Source organism: Fringilla coelebs (assembly GCF_963513975.1).
Source record: "Fringilla coelebs genome assembly, chromosome: 5".
In the NCBI taxonomy this organism is placed as follows: Eukaryota; Metazoa; Chordata; class Aves; order Passeriformes; family Fringillidae; genus Fringilla; species Fringilla coelebs.
This window is the reverse complement of record NC_140033.1, coordinates 57318590-57333066: the sequence shown is the minus strand read 5'-3', so window position 1 is coordinate 57333066 and position 14477 is coordinate 57318590. Positions and strand designations below refer to the sequence as shown.

The window sequence follows — 14477 nt, the reverse complement described above, 5'->3', positions numbered from 1 at the left end:
CGCTGCTGAGCAGGGGAGATGCAACCTTCCCACAATATTCTGTCTCCTCAGCAGCAGCCCGGCTGGTGCCTGGTGCAGGAGAAGGATGAGAGGCTCACTCCCAGCGCTGCCCAGCTATGGCTTGCCACTGGGAGAAATGCAGGAGCCAGCACAGGCAGAGATCTCCTTACCTTATTTAGCCAGACGCAGTGCCCGTGAATGTCCCAGCTATACTCCATGCTGGTCATGACTGTTTTCATGCACTCACGGACGCCAGAAGCCGAGGCTGAGGGCTCCGGGCTCCTCCGAGCCGAGGTTAAGTGACAGCAGGTCCCCCTGCCCAGCCGAGGATGGAGGCGAGCGGAGTGGGAGACGTGGGAAGCAGCAGCGCTCCTCAGGCGGAGCAAGCAGCTCTGGGGAATTAACACATCAAAGCCCGGCACGAAACTCCTCCAACCCGGCACACACAGCAGGGGGATGCAGGCAGGGAGGTGCAGAGCAGCACAAACCTGACCGGGAGCAAGGACAGCCGCACGCAGGGGGCACCCGGCCACCTCCACCCTGGCTCTGGTCACCAGCGCAGCTCCCTCCTCCGGACCCTCCCGGAAAGCATCCGACCCAGCAGCACAGGAGAACAGAGCAATTCCCACCCCTTCACCTGAGCACAAAGTAAACAGGAGGGGCTTTCCCTCTCTAATTGTAAAAGCTGCAGGAACACATGCAATTAATTCAGGCGCCAAGAAAAATGGAAGAACTTGACTCAGCTGTCCCAGGTCTCCAAGTGGCTTGTCCCAAGTTTATGTCATACTTCAGAGTGATGTAAGAAGTGACAATAACAACCAACCTCTGTCCTGGGGTTCAGGTTTCAATTGACTCACTACCAGCAGCAGCATGACAAATTCTCAGTATTTTTGACCACAGAGACCAGCTCTGAGAATCCTGTGATTATCTGAAAAACCAGTTTTATTATTATAATGAAATGTCTACAACTACCATTGATAGAGAAAAATCTCAAACCAGGAATGCTGAATAACTCAGGAGATATCAGGAGACTAAAGGACAAGCAGAAGCTGTGCTTTTTAAGCCAAACTGATTCATTTTGGATGGGGAAAGGTAATTTTTGATGGGATGTTCTAACCACCAAAGAGCTCATCCCCGATGCATGAAGATGCATCAGAAAGGCATACCATAAATGAGCCCATATCATCTTCCAGTGTTAAAAAAACACCAGTCTGGGTGATCACCTTTAGCAAGAAGCAGGGTCCTGTGTTTCCAGAACCTTGGGAGGTGCATCTCACAGGGACAAAATGCCAGCAGGGAGTGGATGATAGGCTGACACGGTATCACAAGACTCCTTTCATACCGAGGAGAGATCTCAAACTGTTTGGTGGTAACACCCTGGTGCCACACATTAGCATAGGACCTTTTGATACACAAACTCAACATAAGCAGAAGCTGAATCAAATGACTGCACTGCACACCCACACCAGGATAATCAAACAACAAACTTGGTTTTGAAGACAAGATTTATTTTTTTTCTCCATGAATAAGAGATGACTTCTGGCTAGCCAAACCACTTCTTCCACTTGGGAATAACTCTCTTGTCCAAATAGGTCAGCATATCTCTGTAAGATTACAAAGCTATGTCTATCCAGCAAGGAAAATTCTCTCTGAAAGCTAATATCCTCTCATATTAACTCTCATTACTCCCAGCTGCTCTCTGGAAGAACCAACTTAAAGGAAAAATGGCAAAATCTGAAGCTGGTCTGTGAGGCAGCAGCAACACATTGGATTGCATGAGCCACCACGATGGATACCTCAGCTCAACCACCATCTTGAGATGAGCTGAAAATGGTCTGTGGCTGAACTTGATGATGATCTTAAAGGTCTTTTCCAACCTTAATGATTCTATATGATTCAAGAAACCTTTGGAGGCCATAAAGTTTTGCTTGACCTTAAAGTCAATTTCAGAAATTCACTTATGGAGTGAAAATAATTATTAAAATATGCCGTATAATATATATATTTAAATTCACAAAGTCACTTCCAAAGCTGCACTTGCTGTGGGTTTTAAAGAAAAAATATTATGTTATCCTGGCTCTTTCACTTCAGGGGCACATCCTTTAAAGAGGAGAAGGCAGACACCAGGACCCACATACACAAGTTCAGACCAGAAGCATAAGGAAAATGGCTCTGAGGTGTGGGAAGGCACTGTCCACCCACTCCTACCCTTCACTCTTCTTTTTAAAAAGACACAGTTGGTTTCTTCTTTCTGGGAAAGTAGTTGCATAAGATGTATTTTTTTAAAAATGTAAAAAATCCCCCAACCACTTTCCAGAAAAGTAATAACCAGAAGGAAAACTGTCTCTTGTTTGTTTCAACTGAAGGAAAACTGGAGCAATGCTCACGGCTGGGAGCAAGGTTTGCGAGAATTACTCTTCAAGAGACGGATCTATCAGCTTCCAGCTGGACACAACAAGGCTGCCTTGGTCTTGCAAAATGTGGAGTTTTGTTTAAAATGGTTTTGCTACTGGTGCTGATGTTAGAGATTACTCACACACTGCCTGTACTGAAGCTAGAAGCTCCATTTTCACAGAGTACAGCACACGCCTTATTAAGGCGCACATTGAAATACACCAAATATTTCTGCTGACCAAGAGTATTCTGAGAAAACCCCCAGAACTTTGGAATGGTTATGATCTGCCCATGGATTTCAGGCTGGTTTCAGTGAAAGCATGGAGTTCAAACATGTTTGAGCTCAGAAAGGTCTCAGTCCCTTTCCAGACTTGGAACAAATGGCCTCGTTTGTACTTTCACCCATGACATTCACCATTTGCACATGGAGACGTGAGCAGGGTTTCAGCAGCAGAGATCAGTTTGAGCTGCAATGACATGTTAGTGTGTTACAGTGAAACTGACTTCTTTGTGCAGCAGAGAGCTGCATGTACAACTTTTCCCAGCTCCCCTTGGGGACCACATGATGGATTCTGTTGGAAGAGCTGTGCCAGATGTTCGGGCACTGTACGTGTGCTCTGGTGTCACGTGGCCATCTGGCACCCACCCATTAAAAAACAAAAAGCAGCACGAGATGTTTTAACCCACTGGCCCTTTTTTGAGTCTTTGCACACACACACACTGAGAGGAACAGAAAGGAAGAGGATCAAGGACACATGGCAGCCCATTCTGGCATGGCAGGACTGAATGCTCTGCCCTATTTTACAGAAACTTTGGGTGACTGCTGTCATCCCCTTTTGCCAATGTGGGCACCAGTGGTTTGGCTGCAGGAGCCAGGGGAGGATTTTTCTCCTGTGACACACTGTGTGGCAGCAGCAAACACTATTTTTGTTTTCCTCTGAGACACAAGAGGCTTGCTTACAGTCCCACATGGGATGTCACACACCAGTCCCAGCATCCCAGGGGATGCAACTTCATCCATGGAGGATTAAACTAGTTTCAAACAAAGAAGGCGTCTGCCCTTCCTCTCTAAGGAGGGGCATAGCTGCAAAAAACCTTCCTGCAAATCATCCAGGCACTTCATGTGACACCTCCCTGCTCACAGAGGGACTGGTGACACCGGTGACACGTGCAAATCCTGTGGCTGAAGCACACTAAGTGCAATGTCAAGTTTATCCTACAAGGGGCTTTAAGGATGACAGAGAATACAGGGTACTAATTTGAGGCAGAATAAGGAGTAATTGAGGCATAGATGGAATAGCAATTTTCTGCAGTTTTTGGTACTCACAACCCCTGCACATCGTTTCCAGTGGTTGGGAGGCACTAAACTGAAAGGTACAACAGAGCCCTTCCTCTCCCACTGAGCCCATGGGTGCAATAAAAACCCACTGCTGTCTCACTGCCTTTAGGTGGTCCCCATCATGCAGGTCTGAAACGCCCCATTCCAGACCCCTCCAGCCAGGCACCCCCAAAATCACACATCTGCCATCACAAGGGGCAATGACTGGTCTCCACCTCATTAATCTCAGCAGGCACTGCAGCCTCAGCCATGCTGCTGGGCCACTTTGCTCCAAAATAACCTGCAGGGGATCAGCACCACAAAACATGGCCTACAGATGACTGTGAACACCATGGGAGAGTGCAGTTTCCAAGAATGTTTGTTTGGCATATTTTTTGTTTGTCAAGGCCATAGTTGCATGAAACTGTTATGCCCACTGAGAGCAGCGAGCAGTTACAGCGATGTTCACGGCTGTACGTTACACAGGCAGGGAATGCTGATGTTAGCAGGAACTCTGCCTGTTTTAAAGATCTGACTTCAATGTCACTCCTGTCTCCTCCTCCTGATCTCACCATTGCCTGCCACGCTTTGACAGCGGGGGTGAGATCCAAATCCCACTGGAGGCAGTGGGAGAGCTCCCACGTGCTTCATTAAGTTTCAAGCATTTCCAAATGAGTAGTTCAAAGAAAGATTTTTAAAAAAGAAAAAGAAGATTCCTTCAGATCTTTCTGCAGGGGCTACAGAAGCAAGTCCAAGGTGCCCATCTGTCCCTGCATTGCTGTGCTCAGCCCCCATGACAGCAGATGGCACAAAGGGTTGCCCAGTGCCAGCCACAGCAAACACAGCCCTGCACCCAGCAGTCCTCTGGGCTGTGACTGAGTGCTGAGATCAATCCATTTGTTGAGGTAAAAATGCTTTCTGCAAGATCAGCCATGACTCCAAGGAGACTGAGTCCTTCCCAGGGCGTGCAGTGCCCATCCTGGCAAGGGAGCAGGCGATGGTGGCCGTCTGTGCCCACAGCAGTGGCACATGGAACACAGAGCCACCACAGTCCTGCAGCAGCCCCAGCCTTCACCAGGGCTGGCACCCCAATTTCAGCAGCACGGTGTCACCTTGGCCAACACCCAGCGTGTGACACAGCAGGACCTGGCCACAGCTGCAGGAAGGATTTGACAGAATATGCAGCAGTGTCCACCCACTGCTGTCACTGTGACTGCTGTGGTGAGGCTGGCTGAAAAGCCTAAGTGTGGCCTCTGGGAGCAACTCCTGACTTCCACTGCTGGAGCTTCCCCAAAACCTGCACACACCTGGACCTCCACAACACAAACCCTGCCACACAGCACGAGCACAAGGACTTTTCCTTGGCCCTACTTGGAAGTCACCAATCACAGGGCATCTGGAGGCAAACCCAGCAGCTTCTTCAAAAATGATGCTGTTTCAACTCACCTTTTGCTAAGTACAAAATTTTATTTCCCAGGGCATTCTTTGGGTAACCTACAATAGGATAATTGTTGATTTTTTTTGGAAAACCAAGTCTTGGGGAAAGAACTGCCTTCTCAGTTATATTTCTGTGTATTTTTAAAGTAAGGTGATAAAAACTGGCTGATTCACAAACACAGAAAATAGAAGTTTGGTTTGGTTTCCAGATTGAAGGAATGCAGAGCTTACACTTTTCCCTTATGTTATAAATCAGGTGAGGAAGCTCAGTAATAACACTGATCCCCAAGGAAAAAAAAAAACACTGCCAAAAATGCTTTTTACTGAAAAGTATTCAAAACATCTTCTTTTCCCCCACCTAACATCTGATTCTTAAAACAAAGTCTTTCCCCAGCCCTCTGAGATGAAACTGCAGTTACCAAGTATTGTTTTCTCCCTAGACTGAGGCACAGTGGTACATCAAAGACAGCAAAGGCCAGCCCACTGCACGAAGCATTTGAGCAACAGCTTTTCCAAGACTCCACAGGAGTATCTCCAAAACAAAATCTCTTCCCTGATACCCACTCTAAGCTTTATAGCGGTGTGAAACAGAGCCAGTCTACCCAACACCCACAATGAGCCTGGCAGATGTAAAACAAGGTGGGACTGTACCATTTGACTTTGGAGCCATTCGATGAGAGCCTCAGCCGTGGAGTCTGGGACCTGGCAGCGCAGCCCCTCCCTCTCGTCCGCTTCCATCATCTCCAGCAAGCCCCGCAAGTCCTCCACGAGGTGCAGAGCCCGCAGGCCCCCCATGAATGGGGAGGTGGGGGACTGGCAGTCAAAGATGCCATTGGAGTATTCCAGAGCCTTGGAACCTGCAGGGAGCAAAATCACAGGGGTCAGGCACGGGATGAGGGCTGGGCGCAGCCCGAGGCTGGGAAAGGCCGGGGGTTGTTCCTGGCAGGGTTTATCCCAACCAAACTCAGCACTGGTGCTTGGGGAGGGAAGCTCCAGGAGGAACAAGGTGGGCTGGTCCTCAGGGAATGGGAATGCCACAACCTGCCCGTGGGGTTGAGGCATGGGCTGGGCTCCTGATCCCCAGGATGAATTCCCAAGGCAGAAGGTGTTGCCAGGGATGGAACATCCTCTGCAATGCCCTGAGTCACCCTGCAGCACTGAATGATCCAAGTCACCATCCAGGGATGGTGTCCAGAGGAAACCATGCCCTGCATTTTCCATGCAGGAACATGTTATGCTGCTCCAAGGCACTGGAAATTTTTTAAAATAATAAAAGAGATGAAGATAAATTAAAAGACCAAATCACTTCGGCATGGGAATAAATTTTAAAACCAGCAATTTGACACAGTAGCACTGACATTTGCATGTTAATAAAGAGAAAAATCTCTCATTTGCATAAACTCACAGGATGCATATTTGACCTACATTAGAAGTTGCTATATATTAAGCTAGAAAGGAAACTATGAATTTAGGATTAAGGCTGATGTAAGTCAACCTAGCTAATTCCAACTGTAATTCCAGTACACTGATTTGTGACCTTAATTCTATAATACCTCGGCACAATGAGACGTGTTCATCACAGACCTTAATTTGTGCTGTCAACTTTTAGAAACTACAAGGATATGCCATATATACACTTCCATGAACTTTCATTCACCCCAATTGGCAAGCCACAAAAATCCAAGTATTCTGCTAAATTCCCACTGAAAACAATAAAGAGAAAAATAACCTCAACAGCACATGAGGTGATATCCCTTTGTTATAATATTCCTTTATAGATCTATTCACAGACATGGGTAAATGAAGTCTGTGGTGACTTAAATCTTCCAACATCACATTTTGTTTTTATATTAAACCTCATCCTGCCATAACCAACTTGGGCTCTTGGAAACACAAATACATGATCGGATCCAAATACCAGTGTCTACTTATGGAAATTACTGAAGTCACAGCTTACATGTATTTTTAGAGATCATCATGATCAAACTGAATCCCTTCTGCATTTGTTCCCGCTATGTGTCCTTAATATCTTTAGGCAGAGAAGAGTCATTGTTCAAAGCACACCCTGTATGATTATTTTTTTCCCTAAGGAAAATTGCTTAAGTGGAACTACTAAAAATTTTATAACTGTGTTGCTACACTTGCAAGGGCATTTTTGACTGTTGACTTCTTGATTTTTCCCTCCTATATGTTGGGTACTTATTTTCTAACTCACTAGATTCAGCTTAAGAGCAGACTTTGTAGTCTTTGTAGTGCCTCTCCCTGGGCAACTTACAATTTACAGGTACTCATAAAAAATTCTAATGTTCAAGGCAGTTCCAAAGTTTGGACCCAAAACATTCCAATTTTGAAAGGAAAAAAAAAAAAAAAAAGAAAATTCAATTAATGTTTTAACTCTTCTGAGTTGATTGAAGTTCAGATTAGCCACTATTGACCTTGACTCTCCTGGTGCTCCATGAAGGAGCTGAGCTGCATCACTCAGCCATTTCCAGCAGCCCTTTGAGAGAGGGTAGGAGAAAACCCAATCCATGGAGCCTGTGAGAGTCTGTGCAATCCCTCCACTCCGGTTATTTGTTAACTCTAAGCTAGAATGGAAGGCACCAAAAGCAATTCCCAGCATATTCCCTTCTCTGTCTGGAACTCTGTCCTTCAGGGGGAGAAAGGAGTACACAAAAAAGCAAAATAAACACCTGCCCCAGGTGTTTACCTGCTATAATGCCATCCATCTGCTCCAGGGCTGCAGCGAGCATGTCACTTGCATCACTCATCATCTTCTCTCTTCTCAGGAACAATCACCAGCTACACCATAAGGAGCAGTAAAACGTTGATGGTGTGAGCTGGTCCAGAGCCTCAAGTCTGCAATTTAATCTGCAAAAGAGAATTTCATTTCATTGTGTGTTCTCTGAATTCAGGCATCACTGTTGTCAGATCAGAAAGAAGACTGGGATCATTTGCTGGCCACAATAAAACCCAGAGGTATTCACCACAAGGCATGGACTGAGATCGAGGGATCAAAGCACCAACCTGATGACCCTGTTTCCAGTGGCCCATGGCCTGCTCTGCCCACAGGTCTATGCCACTGACAGGGCATCCCACAGAACACCTCAGAAATCCCACATGGCACTTCCAGGAAGCTCACAGAGAAGACACAAGCTTCCTATCACTAAAAGGGAGCTGCAATTCAGCAACAAACCATATGTGTCTGCTGTAATTTTCCCCCCAAGAAATAGAAAAAGAGAAGTCTGAGCACTTGTCTGAGATTTCTGGATGTCTGACAATCCAAAGTTTCTGGCATGGAACTGTGTGCCTACAGGCAGGATCTCTCAGGTGCCCACAGCTCACTGGAGGTAGCGTGTGTGCATGGACTATCCCTGCTCTGAGTTTAGCAGATTCACATCGTAACAATGCAATCTGATTTCACTCTCAAACTTCTACAAGCCAGAAGTAGTCCCCAAAGGAGTATTTCCAGCAGGCTGGAAAAGCAAGCCTGCCCAACATGCCTGTAGGTGAGCTAGTAAACCAGAAATCCTGATGGGCTACAAGTTAATTCAAGCAGGTGCTCAGGAACTTGGCTGAAGTGGAGCTGCAGGGGTCAGAGGCATTCCCAATCCCCCCAGCCCACCTCAAGAGACAAACAAACCACCAACACGGCCCAGACTGCCTTAGCTTTAATCTGATACACGAGACTGCTTCTGCTATAAATACAGCTAGGGAACAAAGCTAAACAAACAGCAGGAAGGAAAACTCGCTTTAACCTTCACATGCCCTGCCATTTGCTTTTTGTATTAGGACACACCACTGCTGACATTTGCCCCAACATGAGCAATTAAGAAAGTCGTTCATAGAATCTTTGGCATAAATTCTGGAAAACGGTCTACTAAAAAACAAAGCTAAACAAAAATCCTTGTCATAAACTGATTTTCCCCTCCTACGAGTCACCTTATTGGTCTGACCCAGCTGGGAGGTGGCTCTTATTGGAGGCTGCCAGCCGGCTTTGCTGAAACGTTATCCTTAAAATGCCAACAAACATTTCATCTTCCACAACAACATTTTTATTACAGGAAGTAGGTCCAAACCCTAAGGTAACCTTTGAACAACAGCACAAAGACTGCTACGCTTTTGGCAAATGCCTGGTTTTATTATGAGGTTGTCAGAGTCAGAAAAACCAAGAGAACTTTAAACAGTCAAAATACCTGTAAATGAGGATGTTGCAAATCTTAAAAACTGCAGTAGCATTGTAATTGAAGATGTTCAGCCTTTGAGAAGGAAGCCCCCAGTTTTAAACATAATGTAAACATTCAGCTTCAATCAGTATAAGACCTGCCAGAACATGCAGATCCTACAAGACAACTGGTTCGGTGCCTCCACATCTGATAAAAATGAGTAGAAAATGCAGCTTTTGCACACACATTCACTTGGACAACACTGAAGACAGTCTCTTTTTTTATCTGCTTAAGATTTCCTGGCTCTGATACCAGGTCCTGCTCAAATATGGGAGTCTGTGAAGGCAGTGTGTGAACAATCTGCTGTGGATTTCCCTCCAAGGGCAAAGAACTCAGAGAAAGCCCGGGGCTCCTACAGCCCCAGGCAAAACGCTGATTCCTCACAGCTCTAAGTGGGAAAAGACCAACAGCACAAAGCAACCACAAACCCACAGAAGCCAATCAATGTTTGGCAATCAGAAGTGCACATGGGCTTTTCAAAGTGCATAAACACCTCGTGGGGCGCGTGAAGAATACAGAGCTAGGCTCTTCTTAGAGGTGCCCAGCGACGTGGCAAGAGGCAACGGGCACATGCAAAAACACAGGGAAGTTCACCTTAGAATTAAAAAGGGGAGAGGAAAAAAAAAAGCCTAAATAAAAAGAAACCATTTTAAAAAGCTTTTTTACTATGAGGATAGCAAGTAATAGAAAGGGTTGCCCTTTTGGGGTCTCCAACCTTGGAGCTACTCACAGCCCAACTGGACCCTACATAGCCTGTCCTGGAGATCTCCAGTGGTGCTTTCCCACCACGGAGCATCAGTGAGCTCAGTGCAGCTCATGATCAAGAATTAAACACAGCCTTGGAGGCTGGTAGGAAAAGCCTATGTAGGCTAAAACCCCACAAAGGAACAGAGTGCTCCCTAACCACATTTGTTCACAGCACACCCCTTGATTCTCACCTTCTGGCTAGGAAATGCATGAACTGGGGACAAGTTCTGCGAATTTGTACAACTACAACTGCTAATTTGTACTTGCACAATATAGCCACGGCTTGTAGGCACAGAAAAATCACTAACCTTGCTCTTCATCCAGGTACAACCACCTCTGACGTTTGCCAAAAGCACTCCTTGCTTTCCTAAACAAGGGGTTTGTCCATGGTTGTCAGAAATCCCTAAGGCAGCCCTACTAGTGGGAGCAGACAGTGGTACCAACAGCATCCAAGAGACTCTCACGTTACCTGCTTCTGCCTCCAAGGAAAGATACATCGGTTTGCACTCCTGAAGGAGCTGCACTGCTGAGAGCAGTAGGGAGAAATTTTAAGATAAAACTTACTGAAGCAAGATCCTGCAAACACACAGACCTCCAAAAACTCTTCCACCACTCACAGAGCATCTGTTAGCAGCCTGACCAAGCCCACAGCTGAGAAATTTGGAGAGATGAAATCAAAAAGAACAAAAAGCCCCCAAGCCGAACAGCTGGGGATGATGCAACAAAATTCCATTTCCCTGGTTATTTGGTCCTAAAAGTGGCCATTGAAAACTAGCCTGGAACAGCACATCCTGCTCTGGCCATCTTCCCAGCACAGTGCAGCACATCCAGCAGTCAGGAAGTAAAATTACTGTGATAGAAAAATAATATTGGAAGTATCCTTCCCTAGCAAAGGCATAGAATTATTTTTGGTCTTTGCACAACTATCACCAGCATGCAGGGAGGGGGTGGGCAGAGGGCAAAGAGGACCTCATACACCAGGGGAGCAAAGGACCAAACTGCATGGAACCAGAAAAGACAACAAACCCCAGGAGGAAGGGGTGGAAAGGGGAGATGCAGAGGGAGCCAAAGATACACAAATCAGCAATCAACAGCCCTCTGTGGGCTACAGGAAAGGGTACAACAATAAAACACCAGCAGATTAATCCCTATGCCTCCTGAAGGGCACCCTCTGACTTCACAAACTTTGAGAAAAGCCTCAACTGGCCACTGAGGCAGCAAAGCTTTTCCAATATATTTGTTACACTCTTGCCTCTTTATGGCTTTGGTCTAATACAAACTAACAGAAACCTCAAGGCTTTGGGTTTTTTTCTTGGCAGGGATTAAGGGAAACTACATCGGTAACATGAACAAAAATCCATCCTGGAGGAGTGGTCCTTGGAAAATAATGCATAGCTAATGACAACAAGCAGTTTAACTTCCCTTCATCCACAAACACAGGAAGGGGAAAAGGCATCATTTTAACACAGATTGATCTATGGCATGGCAGATAAATGAGATATCAAGGTGCACACAGGAGACAGAGAGGCAGATGCATGAAATCCACCCCTGGTACAATGTCACTGACAACACACCTGAGAGGAAAGTACTGACAGCGCCCTGCCTGACAGACAATTTAAAGTAAGTTTTCTCTTGCTTTCCAAGAAAACGACAACACTTACCTTCCTGTGTGCACAACCAGTGCCAGGTGGGGTGTGGGGGGATCTTTGTACAGAGGCAGATCCCCCTTTTAGAGCTCCCAGCTGAATACCCTGCTCACGCCGACATGAACAAGCATTGCTTTGTCAAGCCTGTGTTTACAAGCCACCGTTAAAAAAACCAAAAATAAAATACAAATGCAGCTCTCTCCACTATCACTTATGATTAATCTTATAACTAGCTGGCATTTCTACCCCATCCCTGGCTGTAACAGAGAAGACATAATGTGGTCTTACTTGTTTCATGTCCCTTCCTCTGGTTCAAACGCACCAGCCGGTTGCTAGGGCTGTGCTGTTCACTTTTCAGTAGGTGGAGATTTTTTTATTTTTATTTTTGAATGACATACAAACCCTCTGGCTACAGCGCTGGTGAAGACGTATTCCAAACAGCTTACAGAGAAAACAAAACGCTGCCCTGCAAATAAACACAAGGAAAGCTGGAAAAAAAAACCAACAAGAGGCTCTGTGAATGGAACTGCAGTCTGCTGGATGCAAACTGGAAAGCTGCCTGGATATGGATTTCAAAATCTGATAGTTAATTAAGATGGCAGACTTCAAAAAGAAGGAAAAAAAAAGTGCTTAAGCATTTTACATATGTAGGAAATGGTAGTCTTCCCACCCAGAGGCTGCCTCTTTCCTAGATCAAACAGCACACATAGAGGCACTGAGGACCAACATCTTCGAGCCCATTTTTTTGTTATTTTGGGGGTGGTCTCATTCCGGATCTCCACCTGTAAAACACACCACACTTTCAAGCACAGAGGTTCGCAGAGTTAAAGGGAATCAGCTGCCTGCTGGCAGGTCAGAAGGCCCAGAGGACACACCGTGCCCCGGGTGTCACCACTCTGAGGAAGGGAGGGCTGGCCTTTTGTCCCACTCACCTTCCTCTTTGTGCACATGGGCTGCAAATGCTCAGTGTTGGGAAATAAAGCATCAGCTACAGATTATTTTTATGGCATGATGCAGTAAGATGGAAGACTTAAGTTTCCCAGCTCTCCCATTCACACAAAACACTCTTAAGCCAGGAAATTTTGATACATAGAAATTAAAAACCTCGATTAGGGCTTGTTTCTGAGGGCTGTTGAGAGTAAAAGAGGACCCCCAAGAGCTGGTTGTCACCCCACAGCAGCCTACCAAGAAAGTAAAATAAAAAAGCTAAGAAGCTGCAGTCATCTTTTCTGGAGAGAGTGGAGGGAAAGAACCTGTTCCACAGCAAAAGTAAGACCCTAAATGTTGTCACAATCCATGTCCTGCCTTCTCAGTGCTACATGGACCAGATGACTGCATGAGAGGTCTAAAGCAACTTCTGAATTCATCTCTCTTGCCTCACTACACTAAAATAACACATCCTTAGCAATTAACTTTTACAAAATAAAGCTCTATTTCATGAAGACAAATGCCGTTTTGACACATCTATTTCTGCTTTTTCTGGCAGGCCAGAAGAGAAACACAAACACATGGAGACTTATTTACAAATACATTTCAATCACAATTGCAAACAGTTTCAAATTAATTCAATCCAAATCCCTGGCACAGTTTCTCATGGGATGTTTTGAAGATGCTCAACTACAGTGCCACCAGTCAGTAGCAGTTTACTAATGAATATATTTGGGTAATTTACACTACAAGTCATTAACATTTCTTCTAATGTAAATGACGACTCCATTTCATTCCTTCCAGGCCTGGAAGAAGAAACTAAAAAAGAAAATGGATGCTAGCTGAATACATTGCTCTGGTGTTTTGAAAGAAAAGAACAAATTAAATTTTAAAAGTCAAGTTAGGAAATGCTGGAAATACCTCAGTGGAATAATAGAGAGAAATATCTTTATTTGAGGCAGGGATGGGAATCTAGTAAGGTCCCAGTTAGGCTTTTAGCCAAGTAATTCAGACATTGCCCCCCTTACCCAAGGTCATCATGTGGAGCCAGGTGTATCCATAACATTATTATGGATAAAAACAACGCAAATGCTGGCAAAGGCTTACTTTAAACTGATTATGTCTATTTATTTTTACAACCAAAATTATTTTTGAATTTGCTGAGCTGTAGTCAATGACATCAAAGCAATACTGCTCTCCTATTACGCAGGACTACAAACAAAGCAACAAATGTTCCTTTGTTCCCTAGGTCTAGATCCTTTCTTTGTTCCCTGAATTTCATTATATCTTTATTATACAACAAAGGCTATTTATTTCCTTTAACTGATAAAAATGAATGGAAGCACACTGAGGATAAAAGCCCATCCCATAAGTACGAAAGAAACGTGTCGAGATAAGAGGTCTCCAGCTGTAGAAATTTAAAGTAGTTTAAGAGCACAAAACACAGAAGTCCTTCCAAAATATAAATGTTTATACCTGGGGAAAATGTACCTCAAATGTACCTCATTGTACCTCAAATGTACCTCACACAACTTTTACTACAAACCAGCTGAGTCGCATTCTGCACTTTGCCTTAACATTTGTTAAACACTCTGGTCGTAAATCAAAAGCTCAGCATCGACATGATAAGCATCCTTGAGATCCTTTGACAGAGATGCATACACAGCAAACAGCTTATGTAAACACCCAAAGTCTCTGAGTCAAGGTTTATGGCTTAGATTCATATCCACTTACAAAACAAACCCTTTATTTGGGTCTCCAGCACTGAAATCACTCCGGTTGCTT

At 45.1% G+C, this 14477-nt stretch overlaps 1 protein-coding gene across 10 annotated transcripts in view; it reads right to left on the bottom strand.

Moving 5' to 3' along the window:
- The window catches only part of PPFIBP1 (PPFIA binding protein 1), a 102045-nt gene that overhangs the window by 39269 nt on the left and 48299 nt on the right, over positions 1 to 14477 (bottom strand). For all 10 annotated transcript variants that reach the window (XM_084205979.1, XM_084205984.1, XM_084205982.1 and 7 more), the window contains exons 3-4: positions 7857 to 8017; positions 5801 to 6006 (exon numbers count right to left, since the gene is read on the bottom strand). In XM_084205979.1, coding sequence (XP_084062105.1) covers positions 5801 to 6006; positions 7857 to 7920 — 270 coding nt within the window. In that variant the 5' untranslated portion in view covers positions 7921 to 8017. The remainder of the gene's footprint in view (positions 1 to 5800; positions 6007 to 7856; positions 8018 to 14477) is intronic.